This window comes from Chrysochloris asiatica, unplaced genomic scaffold, assembly GCF_000296735.1.
Source record: "Chrysochloris asiatica unplaced genomic scaffold, ChrAsi1.0 scaffold00136, whole genome shotgun sequence".
Lineage (NCBI taxonomy): Eukaryota > Metazoa > Chordata > Mammalia > Afrosoricida > Chrysochloridae > Chrysochloris > Chrysochloris asiatica.
The window spans coordinates 2601579-2617534 of record NW_006408654.1 but is presented as its reverse complement, the minus strand read 5'-3'; the positions used below and the strand labels follow the sequence as shown (position 1 = coordinate 2617534).

The 15956-nt window shown below is 35.8% G+C and overlaps 1 protein-coding gene across 3 annotated transcripts in view; it reads left to right on the top strand.

Annotated features, from left to right (window-relative positions):
- Positions 1-15956, top strand: part of XRN1 (5'-3' exoribonuclease 1) — a 223618-nt gene that overhangs the window by 66111 nt on the left and 141551 nt on the right. For all 3 annotated transcript variants that reach the window (XM_006869856.1, XM_006869855.1, XM_006869854.1), the window contains exons 11-15: positions 1674-1740; positions 1940-2045; positions 7674-7763; positions 9860-10016; positions 12015-12134. In XM_006869856.1, coding sequence (XP_006869918.1) covers positions 1674-1740; positions 1940-2045; positions 7674-7763; positions 9860-10016; positions 12015-12134 — 540 coding nt within the window. The remainder of the gene's footprint in view (positions 1-1673; positions 1741-1939; positions 2046-7673; positions 7764-9859; positions 10017-12014; positions 12135-15956) is intronic.

Sequence of the window (15956 nt, the reverse complement as noted above, 5' to 3'; positions counted from 1 at the left end):
GCCACACCAGGACTCACTCTATATATATATATCCATAATTGAATTCTGGTAAAATTTATGTTCTTTCAATACTTTTCTTTCTGTCCTTGTTCTTAGGTTTATTATTTTAAATTCGTACTCTTAGAACCTTAGTCTTTCTAATTGCTTAACTATTCTTCAGTAGAATTTGGCAGCAGTCAATCTGTATTCCCTCTGGTTTTCTTTTAAGATAACAGGCTCTGTAACTTTTTGGGAACCTGTACTCACAAAGTAAAGGTGCTCTGGTAGCATAATGGTTATGAGTAGGGCTGTTAACCACAAGGTCAGCAGTTCAAGTCTACCAGCCACTCCTCAGGAGAAAGATGGGGCTTTCTTTTCTTGTAAAGATTTACAATCTCAGAAATCCTGTTGCTGAATATGAAGCAATTTGACAGCACACAACCATCACCACCACTCACAAAACATGCATGCCAATAATGGCTCCATCCACTTCATCTCAGTGTTAGATTCACCAGTATTCTGGCATATATGGTTAGCAGTAGACACACAGGTGAAGCTAGTGGAACAGCCCAAGCACAGAAAATTGACCCTCTATCTAGCTTGGTTGAAGAAAGAGAACTGGAGATATGTGATAAGAGGAAGTATTGAGAGTCACTGGCAGAGATAAGCACTCAAAAAGTAGGGGAGAGAAAGAATGAGATCACAAGGGAGGACAAACATGGTAGGATGTGAAGGATTCTGATGAGATCAAAGAACTATCAAAAAACACATGGGTTGTATGTAAGAAATGAAAAAGTGAAGAGTAGATAACAGTCATAAGAATGCAATCCAAAAATAAAGGATGTAGGTAACGTTTGTAAAAATTGAATTAAAACTGAAATAAATTGTGTTATCAGTAGCCTAGGATTTGGCATATAAAAAATTTAAAACTACTAAATGATCAAAGGATTGGTGATTGTATTCTTATCTTTATTTATGGAAATATTCTTGAAGATTATTTTTTAAAAACATAATTAAGTGTATTTCTTCTTTTGCTGAGATTTAATTATTACATCTTTGAGAGGTCTGTATATTAAGTTCTGAATCATAAAAGTGCATAGCTTTAAAAAATAAGTGATCTAAATCCAAAATTTATACATTATCTGAGGATTACTTTAAAAATAAACTTTTACAGACCATTCAGTTGTTTTTAGTATTTTATAAATCTCCCTGTTAGGACTGACTGAGAGTTGGAAATGTAAAGGTATACGTTTTGTAGCAAAAGGAAAGGAGTGGTTGACTTTGCAGGCCAGGAGCAGAGGGCTCTGGACCATCAAGAGAGAAGAGCTGAGTATGGGACCCTACCCAGAGAAATAGTGGCACCAGAGATGGAGGCAGAGACGATGATAGGGAAAGATGGAGTGGCTGGGGACTCTAGACCCAGAGAGGGAGAGGGGCTGGGTGCTGATGACCAGGGGGCAGTCTTCTGGGGTGTACCCTTTGGTTGGTTGATGATACATGGAGGGGATTGTAACCAGAACAATGAAACGATATACGATAGGATGAATGTAAAGCTAATGTTCTCCCATGTAAACTATCACATAATTCACAATAAAACAGTTAGAAAAAAAAAAAAAAATCTCCCAGTTAAACATCTCACTTAAATATATATCTTATCACTTCACTAATTTTATGTTGATTTAAAATTTTTATAGGTCCAGGAAAACTCCATCTGTTGGGCTGCTTTAGACAAAAATGAATCTGAAGTGACAGCATCTAAGGGTGAATACAAGCTATATATTATTTCTTTGACAGAGTACTTATTACACCTCTCCTTTAGTAGTACTAATTCAGTAATGTTGGATAGAGTTCAGTTTCTATGATACCTTATGAACACCTACTGTGATATTTATTTTTCAAGGCATTTAATTGAAATACAGGTTATTCACAATTGTCACTATCTTTCTGACTTTTTTCCCAGATAATTTGGAAGATGAAACTGAAGATGATGACCTATTTGAAACTGAGTTTAGACAATATAAGAGAACATATTACATGACGAAGATGGGGGTTGATGTAGTGTCTGAGTACGTTTTTGCTAGTTTTTTTTTTTAATTTAGAGAAAATTAGATTTTACAGTCCTTTAGAAAGCCACATGATTTTGATAGGTAAGGTAGTAAGAGAAGGCTTTTTGATTGCATAAATTATTGTAGATCTTTTAAGTAGTATGATTTTAGATATAATATTAACTCTGGCTTGTATTATATTTCTGTGGTAAAAATTGCCAAATACAAAGTAGTTAGGTTTTGCCTTCTGTCTTCGATAACCCACATTTCACTTCTGTCAAAGGCCAAGTAACTCTACCCCAAGTAGCATCCAGTTCAGATATTACTTAAGAACTTGACTTCTAAATTAGTGGCTTTAAAAGTTTTCTTAAACTCCAGTACGTAATCTGAAAGATATATATTTTACTTTTCTTTATTTTATCTATTTGACTTTAAAAAACAAATTGATTCTCTCACATTGTAAAAGACTGAAAGTTCAAATTCAGGGTGCGAAGCTCTGAGGAAAGGCTTTCTCTGTTGGCTCTTAGGGAAGGTCCTTGTCTCCTTTTAACATCTGCAGGCATGCTGTTATTTGGAGAGCTCCCTCTGCATTGGCATCAATCTTCCCTTGTGTCTATGAGGTTCTTCCCCTGGGTCCAAAGGATGTGCTTTGCTCCAGTTCTTCTTTCTTGGTGATAGTCAGGGCCCTCCAGAGTTTGACTATCTTAATTAAACACGTAGAATGTTGTTGTTGTTACATGCAGTGAGTCAGTTCTGGTTCATAGCGACCCTGTATAGGGTTTCCAAGGAGCTGCTGGTGGGTTTGAACCTTCATCCTTGTGGTTAGCAGTCCAATGCTGATCCAATGCTGATCCTTATATGGTGGTGGTGGTGGTGGTTATGTGCTGTGGAGTTGGTTCCGACTCATAGCGACCCTGTACAGGGTTTCCAAGGTTGTAAATGTTTATGGGAGCAGAAAGCCTCGTCTTACTCCCACAGAGCAGCTGGTAGTTTCGAACTGCTGACCTTGTGGCTCACAGCCCGATTTGTAACCACTACGCTACCAGAGCTCCTTAGGACTCCTTATATAGTGCTTACCAAATGCCAGGCACTATACTAAACATTTTTTAAATCATCAGTTCTAATAACTCTTTGAATTAAGTAGAATTATTATTTTACAGAAAATTAAAGAAGCAAGAGAGTTAAATGACTAGCTCAAGGTGACACAGCTTGTGACTGAGCCATGATTTTCAGGTGGGAATTCTGGCTATAGATTTTCACCATTAGATGAGGCTGCTTCTTTATGAAGTGCTGCGTATCCTTATTACATGTAGCGTACTTGACTATTATCTATCCTATTATTTTTGCTTTTTTTTTAATTGATAGAGCATCAATATTAGATCTACTCTAGCATCTGCCCAGGAGTAGGCCGTATGAAATATATCCTTTCACACTGTTTTCTAGTCTAGACATAGTCCTTCTGAGTGATCCAGGTAAATACTTACCTCTCAAGACTAGAAGGATAGGAATTGTAGTACGGTTCACCTGCTCATTTGAAGCTTTGTCAATTACCACAGCTTAGAGAAATAAAATACTTAAAGTAGTTAACACTTTCAGTCCTTTCTAATCTTCACGTTTATATATCCTTGATTGTTGTTATTGTTGTTAAGTGCCGTCGAGTTAATTCTGACCCATAGTGACCCTGTATGGGGTTTCTGAGGAGCTTTGATTATAGTTATGTAAACTGTAATACCTATTGTTGTTGATGTTAAGTGCCCTTGAGTTGGCTCCAACTCATAGCAACCCTGTATAGGGTTTCCGAGGAATCACTGGTGCATTTGAGCTGCTGACCTTGTGGTTTGCACTCCAGTGCTTATCTTACTGTGCCACACCCGTAGTCCTATGGTGGTGGTGGTTATGTGCCGTGGAGTCAGTTCCGACTCATAGCAACCTTGTACAGGGGGGTTTCCAAGGCTGTAAATCTTTATGGGAGCAGAAAACCTCATCTTTCTCCCGTGAAACAGCTGGTAGTTTAGAACTGCTGACCTTGTGGTTCGCAGCCCAATTCGTAATCACTACACTACCAGAGCTCCTTATGGTTGGCATTGAATGCTTAATTGATAAGTAGCTAATTTTCTGTTTTCTTTTCCTTCCTGTTTAGATAATAAAATACAGACTTACAAAATGGATTACCATTTGTTTACCTAACAAATTAGCAGTTGTCTTTTTTAAATTTTATAGTTGATGTTTCTCTAGGAGTGATGATAGAGTTCTTTCCATAATTAATGATGGGAATATAAATTAGTTAAAATTATTTTGTAAAGCACACATTAAAAAGTTTTTTAAATGTTCATCCTTTTGAACCAGCAGTTCTATTAATCTCTCTTAAAAATATAAACTCAAATTCAGAAGTTCCCTATAGGCAAGAATATGTGTTACCAAGTTATTTATAAGTAAAAAACGAGAAATACATGTCAAAGAAAAAAAATCATCCTTATCATTGAAATTACTATCTCTGCCCCCCCACCATCTCTAGAACTGTTCAACTAATACAGAAAATTCCTGACAATTTGCAAAGATATCTATAGCTCATAAGTACAGATTTAAAAAATAAGATACAAAATTACATAGACAGAATACTTATTAATTAAAAATGACCTGAGCTTATAAAAAAGGCTAAAAAGAATCGTAACAAAATTTTGTTACCCAAACTTACTGCCATCAGTTCTGACTCATAGTGACCCTATAAGACAGCCTAGAACTCTGCCCTATAAGGTTTCCAAGGATGTAAATATTTATGGGAGCAGACTGCCTCATCTTTCTTGTACTGAACAGCTGGTAGGTTTGAACTGCCAGCCTTTTAGTTAAAGCCAAGCACGTTAATCACTGAGCAACCAGGGATCTCTTAGTTGTTACTGTGTTGTTGTTATTGTTGTTAAGTGCCGTTGAATTGGTTCCGACCCATAGTGACCCCATAGAGGGTTTCTAAGGAGCAACTAGTTGAGTGTGAACCACCAACCTTACCAAACGGACTTTGCAGTATAGCGCATTAACCCACAGTGCCACACCAGGACTCCAGTTGTTACTATGTTGTTGTTGTTATGTGCTGTGGAATCGGTTCCAACCCATAGAGACCCTGTATAGGGTTCCCAAGGAGCAGCTGGTGAGCTTGAACTGCCAACCTTGCAGTTCAAACAGCTTTGCAGTCTGGTGCATTAACCAATAGCGCCACACCAGCACTCCAGTTGTTACTTTGTTGTTGTTGTTGTTATGTGCCGTGGAGTCAGTTCCGACTCATAGCGACTCTGTACAGGGTTTCTAAGGCTGTAAATCTTTATGGGAGCAGAAAGCCTCATCTTTCTCCCGCGGAGCAGCTGGTAGTTTAGAACTGCTGACCTTGTGGTTCACAGCCCGATTCCTAACCACTACGCTACCAGAGCTCCATAGTTGTTTCTATAGGATGATGTTACTGTTGTTAGTGCTGCCAAGTACTGACTCATAGCAATCCTGTATAGTATTTCTAAGGAATTTGAAAAACCGACTTTGTGGTTAAAAGTCCAGTGCTTATCCTACAGTATCACACCAAGACTCCTGTAGGGTGATGTTGTTTTTGTTAAGTGTCACTCAGTCAATTCCAACTCATAGCGACCCTGCATAGGGTTTCCAAGGAGTAACTGGTGAGTTTGAACCATTTGGTTTAAACTGACTTGCAGTCCCATGCTTATTCTACAGCACCACACCAGGATTCCTGTAACATGGTAGCAGCATTTTATAGTAATACTTTATTTTTACAGATTTTCAATCATGAGAGAATACTTTTATATAATGAAAAAATTGTAAATTTATTTTGAAATTATTTTATTACTTATTTTGAAAGCATACCTTCCAGGAATACAGTGATAATGCCATGTCTCTGTTTATCTGAAGTTATGTAATAGAGAGTAACAGGTTTATAGTTGTTTTGAATTGAGCCTAAGTCTTTCTTTTCAGTGATTTAAAGGTTTATTTTACCCAAACCTTGATTAATGTATTTGTTCATTGTAAGAGAAGGTATTAGAGGAAGAATTGTTGAGAGGATAAAGCACTTTCCACAGTGTAATGGAGCTGCTATAACCAGATATTAAGATCCTCCTGATAGTTTCCATGCTTTTCTCAGGCCTCCTCTTGTATAAAGATGACCATCCTCTTCTCCCATCCTGCCGCCCCTATCATTTAAAGGAGTGGTGGTGGTAGTGCTGATGTGCCTTGGAGTTGATTCCAAATCATAGCGACATTGTACAGAGTTTCCAAAGCTGTGAATCGTTACAGGACCAGAAAGCTTCATCTTTCAAACCACAGAGAAGCTGGTGGTTTTGAACTGCTGACCTTGCGGTTAGCAGCCCAAGTCATAACCCACTACATTAGCAGGAGTCCTTTATGGGAGTGGTTGTTGTTGTTGTTATGTGCTGTGGAGTAGGTTCCGACTCATAGCGACCCTGTACAGGGTTTCCGAGGCTGGAAATCTTTATGGGAGCAGAAAAACCTCATCTTTCTCCTGCATAACAGCTGGTAGTGGTTGTTGTTGTTATGTGCCATGGAGTCGGTTCCAACTCAGAGCGACCCTGTACAGGGTTTCCGAGGCTGTAAATCTTTACGGGAGCAGAAAGCCTCATCTTTCTCCCGCGGAACAGCTGGTAGTTTTGAACTGCTATACCTGAGATTCGCAGCCTGATTCGTAACCATTACGCTACCAGAGCCCCTTTGTAGTTGTTAAGTGCCATCGAGTCAATTCTGACCCATAGCGACCCTGTATATAGGGTTTTCGAGGAGCAGCTGATGAGCTTGAACTGCTGACCTTGCAGTTCAAATGGCTTTGCAATCTGGCGAATTTAGGAATACTATATTGAGTAAATATGTGTAATAGATGTAACTACTTGGATAGTCTCTTTAGGGAAACTATAAGGCAAACCTTTAATCTGACACTATTGTTGTTAAGTGCCATCAAGTCAATTTCAACTCATAGCGACTTTTTTTATGGTTTCCAAGGAGCAGATCATGGTTTGAACAGCTGATCTTGTGGTTCTCAGTTTAGTTCTGATCCTACAGTGCCACACCAGGAGTCCTTTATGATGTTAATGAGGCAGAATTAGTAGCAGTTATGGTAATGAGGCAGGATACAATCTACAGGATTAGACTGTACCTGGAATTAATCTCTTTTGAGAGATAAAAGTGATTAAATAGCTAGCAGAGAAAAGGACCTCAATACCACCAAGATAGAAGATCCAGGAGCAGAGTGCATTGTTTGGGCCCAGTGTCCCTGAGTTATGAAACTACTAGACCCAGAGAAAGATTGATACCAAGATACGTGGAGATTTACAAGGGATGCCAAGCCAACAGATGCTGAAAGGAGACAAGCCCATTCCCCCAAAGCAGACAGAGAAAACTAGAGATAGCACCCTGAATTTGGACTTCTAGCTTCCTAAACTGTGAGAGAATAAAATTCTGTTTGTTAAAGCCATCCATTAGAGGTATTTCTGTTATAGCTGCATTAGAGAACTAAGACACTCACTGATTAATAAGTAAAACATATATGAGACAAATTTAGTCAGTATTAGCAGATACCAAGTTCAGAAGAGATTAGCCTGTCTTCAAAAAATAATGTCATAATGAAATTTTTCTCTCTCTTTTCAGTGACTTTCTGGCTGATCAAGCTGCATGTTATGTTCAGGCAATACAGTGGATTTTGCACTATTACTATCATGGAGTTCAGTCCTGGAGCTGGTGAGAGACTAAAAACAAAAATACTGTGTCTTTTTATAATGGTGCATTCTACTGTGATATCATTTGGTGATGTCTTTTCCATTCATTTCTATGTAACATAGTATTTAAAAAACAAAAAACATAAAATACCCTTAACAGCCAAGTTTAAATGAATACAGATGATCTCTTTATGTGAAAATACTTAAAAGGACCTTTGTCTAACAAAGATGCTTCCATCCTAGGGGATTATGGCCCATTGAAAAAATTCATTAGATTAAGGATTTAAAATTCTCTATCCAGGTGAATTCAGTTACAAACTCTTGTTAATTTTGAATACCTGTGATAGTTATGTTGAGGGTTTTCTTTTCACTTTGTGTGTATGTGTATTTAAAGTTTTTAGGTTGAGAGGAAATAGTTGTTTGCATTAACTGAAAATAGTAATAGCCCTCTATTTCTCTTATGTTTATATCCTAGCAAATTTTGTCTACATTTTCAAACAGTCTACCAAAATAGAAAAATCGTAAATCCAAACTAAAGATTCAGGGAAAAATATAGACTCTGAGGTGATGACATAACTTTTTTGTTTTTTTTTTCAAATCTGTTTAGAGCCTCATCTTGCAAAACAAGCCAATATAAAATGATGGAGTATTAATTATGATTTCACCCACTTACACCATCTTTTCAAAAAATCTTTGTAGTAATTTTTACAATGAGGAACATTCCCAACCCTTCGGTACACAGGGTAGACAGGAATGGGAAACTTGGACATTGGCTACCCAAAATGCAGGGGGTTAGGGGGGTGCTGCAAAGGCAAGAAGTGATACAAGTTTTCAAGAGGGAGCCTAGATACAGAGGGCACAGAGGAAGGTAGAATCTCCACTGAGTAGTGTCCAGTCTGGGCAGGAATGATGAAAGGAGATGGGAATAGCATTCATGTGGTACAATAGTGAATAATTACTATCAGGACTGACTGTGAGGGTTGGAAATGTAAAGGTAGACGTTTTATAGCAAAAGGAGGGGAGTAGTTGACTTTGCAGTCCTGGAGCGGAGGGTCCTGGGACCATCAAGGGAGAAGAGCGGAGTGTGGATGCCTACCCAGAGAAACAGTGATGCCAGACAGAGATGGAGGCATAGAGGATGATGTGGAGAGATGGAGCGGCTTGGAACTCTAGACCTAGGGAGGAAGAGGGGCTGTGTTCTGACGACTGGGGCACAGGCTTGCAGGGTATACGCTTTTGTTGGTTGATGATGTATGGAGGGGATTGTAATTATGGCAATGAAACTATATACAATAGGATGAATGCAAAACTAATGTTCTTCCATGTAAACTTACCACATAACTCACAATAAAAACTTAAAAAAAAAAAAAAACTCTTTGTAGTAACTAACCTGACTCTCAGGGCCTCTCTCAAGAACACTATTGAAGAAAATCTTTGATTTGCCATTTTTTAAGAAGATGAGTGTAAATTACCTCTGTTATCTTACTAGATATTAAGATTGTTGTTGATGTTGTTGTTGCATCAATAGGCTCAAGCGTGGCAATAATTGTGAGGTTGGCCCAGGACTAGGCAGTGTTTTGTTCTCTTGTGCATAGGGGCTCTATGAGTCAGTACTGACTTGATGGCACCTAACAACAACAACAATGTGATGGCTGGAACTGTGGTTGGCTGGGACCAGACCAAATGATTTCTCTGGCCTTATACAAAGGCCAGATGTTCCCACCCCTGCTGTATAGGGTTTCTGAGGCTGTAAATCTTTATGGGAGTAGAAAGCCTTATCTTTCTCCCAAAGAGTGGCTGGTGGATTTAAACCACTATCCCTGCCCAATGCATAATCCATTATGCCACTAGGACTCTGTTATATATTACAATGTGGGAAATGTAAAAATACACTTTGAAAAGTAAGGAAATATGATATTTGTTGCCATCACATGACCCAAACTTTCCAATAATGCTGTGTATTTCTTATATTCAAGTAATAGAATTATGGGTAGCAGCTTTTTCTCCCTTTAAATTATTGCTACTCTTCATTACAGTAAACTACGGAGAAGAATATATATTTAATATTCACCTGTTGTATAAAATTACTAGTGTTTAACACTCAGTTTTATTTTACAGGTATTACCCTTATCATTATGCACCATTTCTATCAGATATTCGGGACATCAGTACACTTAAAATCCATTTTGAACTAGGGAAACCTTTTAAGCCATTTGAGCAGCTTCTTGCTGTACTTCCATCAGCTAGCAAAAATTTACTCCCGATTTGTTACCAGGTGAGCTTTAGAATTCAAGATTTTTATGCCCTTTTTGATATTTAAAGAGCTTCTGCAAACCTAGGAGCATACTACCTGAAATTATTAAACAGCTAAATCTATTTTCAGTTTTAGTATTTCATTAACAAATATCATAAGTAATTTTTTTTTCATTTAAATTTAGCTTTGTTTTAAAAAAAATGCAGACAAACTTCATGAACCATTCAAAGTCTAGTGTCTTCATTTTCAGCACTTTAAAGCACACCTCTACACTATAGAAAGTAAATTAAGACAGGCACAGTCTGAAACCAGCTACTTTGTTCATATGTTTACAGATTCATTCCTGTTCTCTTTTACTCTCATACCTATCAGAATAGGAATCATCTAATGAGTCATTTTCTCAATGAAATATTTGCCTTAAGGTGTATTTGATCTTTAAGCATTTCATTTATCAAATTGTAGAATAAAGGCTTTTTTCTAGTTATCATATTTCACATAAAAGGAGAACAATATTTCTTGAAGGGAAGGAAAAGGTCACCAAAATTTCAAGAAGTCTATTCAACTGTTAAGTACCGACCATCAAGTTAGTTCTCACTCATAGTGACTCTTTATATGGTTTCTGAGGCTGTAAATCTTTGTGAGCGCAGAAAGCCTCATCTTCCTTCTGTGAATCAGTTGAGGACTTGAACCGCTGACACTATGGTTCATAGTCCAGTGCTTATCCTACAGAGCTGCACTCACTGATTCTGGAGGTAAACTTCTAATTATTCTAGGGTACAGCTTGTTCTTCTAGTTCTGAAGTCTAGTCCTAGAAATTATGGTACACACTCCCCTCCTGTGTGTTACTGAAACAGTGTCAGATTCCTTCTGCATATTCTTGAACCTGACCTCTAACTTCCCTTTTTCATTAGTTTCTTTGATGTTTTTTTTCCTGTTTTTAGATACATTAAGCGTTGACATTCAACTGTATCAGTATAACCATGCAGATACTTTATAGTGACTTCTGCAATGATTCCTTAGTGTCCATTCCATATGGTTATTAAGTATTTTGAGTATACCCACTCCTCATTTATTGATATGGTTAGGTTCCAATGACCAGGTCATTTACATTACATGAAAATTGGCATTATACAAAAATGGAGGATAACTACGTCATTACATAAGTACTCAAGTACATCATTATATAACTGCCAAACCACTGATAATCGTGTCCCAGCCAGGTTCACATATAACCTTTAAATCACCACAGTCAGCACAGCTCTTGCCTCTTACTTTGGCATTTGTTACTACCAGATGTGTCATTGATATACAAAATAATAAAATAGTAGACTTGTTGATATTTCATAAATGCTAAATGTTGAATAATGAGATCATCGATAAGTGAAGAGTGGATGTGTTGCCCTTGGAAATATGCAATTTTATTTGTTTAAAAAAATTTCTAGCCCTCCATACCAATACCCTAGAAGACATCTTTATGCTTTGTCAACCTGTTACAAAATCTCTAATGAAAATGTGCTGTATTGAACTATTTCTCGTTGATACTAGTTAGTCTTGTATTTTTTTTGTTGTTGTTATAAATTATTTTTGATGATGGATTGCTAAGAGAACATATTTGTTAAGATTTGAAGGTAAATTATTAATGTAAAGTTAAAAATGGAGAGCTATTATAAGTCTATGAAATTAAATTGAAATGAAGTTTGAATGACAAAATAAAAGAGACTTTAAGTGGTAGATTTTGTAGAGTAAAAAAACAAAAACTAGAAATGGCAAAAAGCTCAGAGTAAAAATGTTTTTGCTACATAAATAGGTCAACAGAGCAGGAAAGTAATGAATAGCAGTGAAATGAGAAGCTTCATACTTAAAAATCAAATATAGTAAGTATATTTTGAATATGTCTAGGATGGAAAAAGTTTGCTTAGATATTTAAAATTGTAATATGAGGAAATACTACAAATATAGTAACAAAAAGCTGTATTGAAATTAGTTATATTTTTATTACACTATTTTATATTTTCACAGCATTTGATGACCAGTGAAGATTCACCAATTATAGAATACTATCCACCTGATTTTAAAACTGATCTGAATGGAAAACAACAGGAATGGGAAGCTGTGGTATTAATACCTTTTATTGATGAGGTTAGTGCATCAAGTAATTATTTGTACCTATATATTTTTAATCAGATTATTTAGCATAATTTAATTAGCAATAATAATCTGTGTTTTCATTACCTTTTATGTTTTACTCATGAAATGTAACAACTCACTTCTTCATTATGTGCATCAAAACATTTAGAGACTCTAATTTTAAGAAAGCTAAAGTGGCTTTACTAATATTAGACAAAGTCGATTTCAGGACAAGGAATACAACCAGAGATTAAGAGAGATATTTCATAATGATGAGAGAGTCAAGTTCTTAAAAAAGGCACAGTATTGCTAAATGTACATATACCTAATAACAGGTTTAAAATATATTAAGTAAAAATTATCAGAATCTGATAAATACCCAATTATGTTTAAAATTTTACCATTTCCCTCTGAGGTATGAATAGAAGCAAGAGTATAGAAAATCAATAAGGATACAGAATATTTGAATAACAGTGTAAAACTACTCAACTTCATTGATAATTTATAAAACATTATGCCAGCAATTGCAGAATATACATTGTTTTTAAATGAATAATGAACATTCATTAAGGTTATTTCCTGAGCTATATAACATGTTTCAATAAATTAAAGGGATTGAAATCATACAGAGAATATTCTCCAATCACATAGAATTAAATTAGAAAATCCCCAAATATTTTGAAATGAAATAACATGTTTCTAAATAACCCATAAATGAAAGAAGAAATCACAAGGGAAGTTAGAAACTATTTTGAGCTGAATTATAATGATAATACAACATTCAAAATCTGTATGATACTACTGAAGCAAGAGCGTAAAGACAAATTAATTGTTGTATGCCATCAAATTGACTCCAACTCATAGCAATATGGTATAGGGTTTCCAAGAGTGATAGGTGGGTTTGAACTGCCAGCCTTGAGGTGAGCAGTCCAGTTCTTATCCTACAGCGCCACACCAGGGTATATATTAAATAAGAAAAAGGTATATAGTAAATTATCTAAGCTTCTACCTTGTTGTTAAGTGATACCGAGTCAGTTCCGACTCATAATGACTCTGTACAGGGTTTCTAAAAAGTGGCTGCTGAGTTTGAATCACCAACCTTGCAGTTCAAAGCTACCTTGCAACCTAATGTTTTATTCTACAATGCCAAGAAAGCAGAAAAGAGCAAATTAAATCCAAAGAAATCAAAATGGATGTAAGAGTGAAGATAAAAGCAAAAATCTATGTAAAATGAATGAACAAAACCAAAAGTTGCTTCTTTGAAAAGATTAATCAAATTAATAAATCGTAGGCCAGACTGATCAAGAAAGAAAGGAGGAAGAGAAAGAACACATGAATTACAGTATTAGGAATCAAAGGGATAGCTATGGAATATTATGAAAAACTTTATGCCAATAAATTCAATTACCAACCTGAAATGAACACATTTCTTTAAAGATACAACTTAGCAAAATTGGCACACACACACAAAAAAGTAAAATCTGAATAAATCTTTAAACTTTAAATTCATATTTTTAGATCATCCCACAGAGAAAAGTCTAGACTCAGTTGTCTTCATTTGTGAATTCTATCAAATATTTAAGGAAGAAATATAATCTTACACACTTTCAGAAAACAGAAGAGGAGTTATAGTTTCCTGGTTCATTAGACCAGCATAATCCAGCTATTCAAATTAGACAAAAATTATAGGATAAGAAAAATCCTGACCAATATTCCTTCTAACAGTTTAAGTTTTTTAAATCTTAAAATAATATCATATAGAATCTAGCAATATACAGGAAAAATCATACTAATCACCAAATACGGTTTGTTTTAGAAATAGTAGATTGAATCAGTGTATTTTATTTTACCACAGTATCAATATTCAGTACTCATTCTTAATAGAAACTCAGCAAACTGGGAGTAGAAGGAAAATTCTTCAACTTGATAAAGGGCATTTAAAATTTTTATTGCTGACAATATTTCAAATAATAGTAATAGAGCATTTTCTTTAAAAAATAAAACTAGGACAAGGATATACATTATAACTATTTATCTAATATTGTACTGGGGTCCTTAAGTGCATAAAGCTAAGGTGAAGAAATAAAAGATACAGATTAGAAAGGAAGATGTAAGATTGTCTTTCTTTATAGATGATGTTATTATAATCAGAAGAAAATCGTAAGGAATCATCAAATACTACTGGAAGTAATAAGTAGATTTAGCAAGGTCACAGAATATAAAAGTTAAACACAAAGATCGATTGTATTTTCATGTACTGGCAACAAGGAATTGGAAAATACAAATTTAAAAAATCTATTTGCAATAGAATTAAAAAACTAAAATATATAGCTATGAATTTAACACCACATATATAAAGCCTCTACACTTAAAACAAATGTTGTTGTGAATCATTAAAACCTAAATAATTTGATATAGAAGCTTTGGTAGTGTCATGATTACGAATCAGGCTGCTAATCTCACAGTCAGTAGGTCGAAACTACCAGCTGTTCCACTGGGAAAAAGATGAAGCTTTCTGCTCCTGTAAAGATTTACAGCCTCGGAAATCCTGTGCAAGGGTCGCTATGAGTCAGAACTCTCCACAGCACATAACAACACCAACCATGTTCAAATTTTGGAAGACTTTATATTGTTAAGCTATAAATTCTTCCCAAATCAATCTTTGAATGATGGATTCAACATAATTCCTATAAAAATTCCAACAGGTTTTTTTAAAGAAAGGAATTGGAAATCTGATTGTGAAATTTTTATAAAATTGTAGAAGTCTTGAAATAGCCAAAACAATTCTGAAAAAGGAATAATGTTGGAAAATTTATACTACCTAGTTACAAGATGTACCGTGAAGCTACAGTAATTGAGGCAGTATGTTATTAACATTAAAATAAACTAAGCCCATCGCCAATGAGCCTATTCTGTATTATAGTCTAGAACCACTACAGAGAATTTTGGGAGCATAATCTTTATGGAAGTAGATTGCCAGGCCTTCCTTTTGTGGTGTCACTGGGTCAGCTAAAAATGCCAAAAGCAAAAACACATTTGTATGTACAATTGTCCAAATTCATCAAACTGTACAAACATTTATTTGCAAGGTCAGCATTTTTTTTTAAGGTTTTTATTGTGGATTGAGTGAAAGTTTTCAGGGCACATCATCGGTTTCACATTCAAACATTCATATACCTTGTTTCATTACATTGATTATAATCCCCTCCACATACCATCAATTAACAGAGTTTCTCTCTGTCCTCTTTAGCTTTTTTTGGGGGGGAAACTTTGCCTTTTTGGAATTTACAGTCTCGGCTTTTAGGGAAGGTTTTTACATTTATCTGTGGGTATCCAGGGCTCATGTATGGAATTACTAACCAGCATAACTGAATAATCAGCTAAGGGACATTTTGCTATGTCTGCTAGGCGGCTAAAGTCTGATCCTCAGTACTCATGAGCTTTTAAAATCCTAGTTGCTACTCACCAAAGTAGCTATAGAACATTGTCTTTATATGGACTCTGCAATGCCAGTTGATGTGTTCCCCAAGACTATGGTCCTGGGCCCCAGGCTCAGTGAACCATTCCCTCAGATTGTTTTGTTATATTAAAGTTTTTATAACTTTGCCCTTAGTATGCTCCACCACATTCATGGATATATTTTCAGCAAAGGTAAATACCCACATGCAAATATCCTCTGTCAAACCTATGGTTGTAAGTATAGTCCCTTCTCTCTCATACACTTATTCAGCCTTCATGTCTATCTATGCATCAAGCTGTAGATCACCATTATTGTAGGACTGTGTATATAATAATATTTACCTCTGTTTCCTTTAACTCTTACACTTTTCCCCT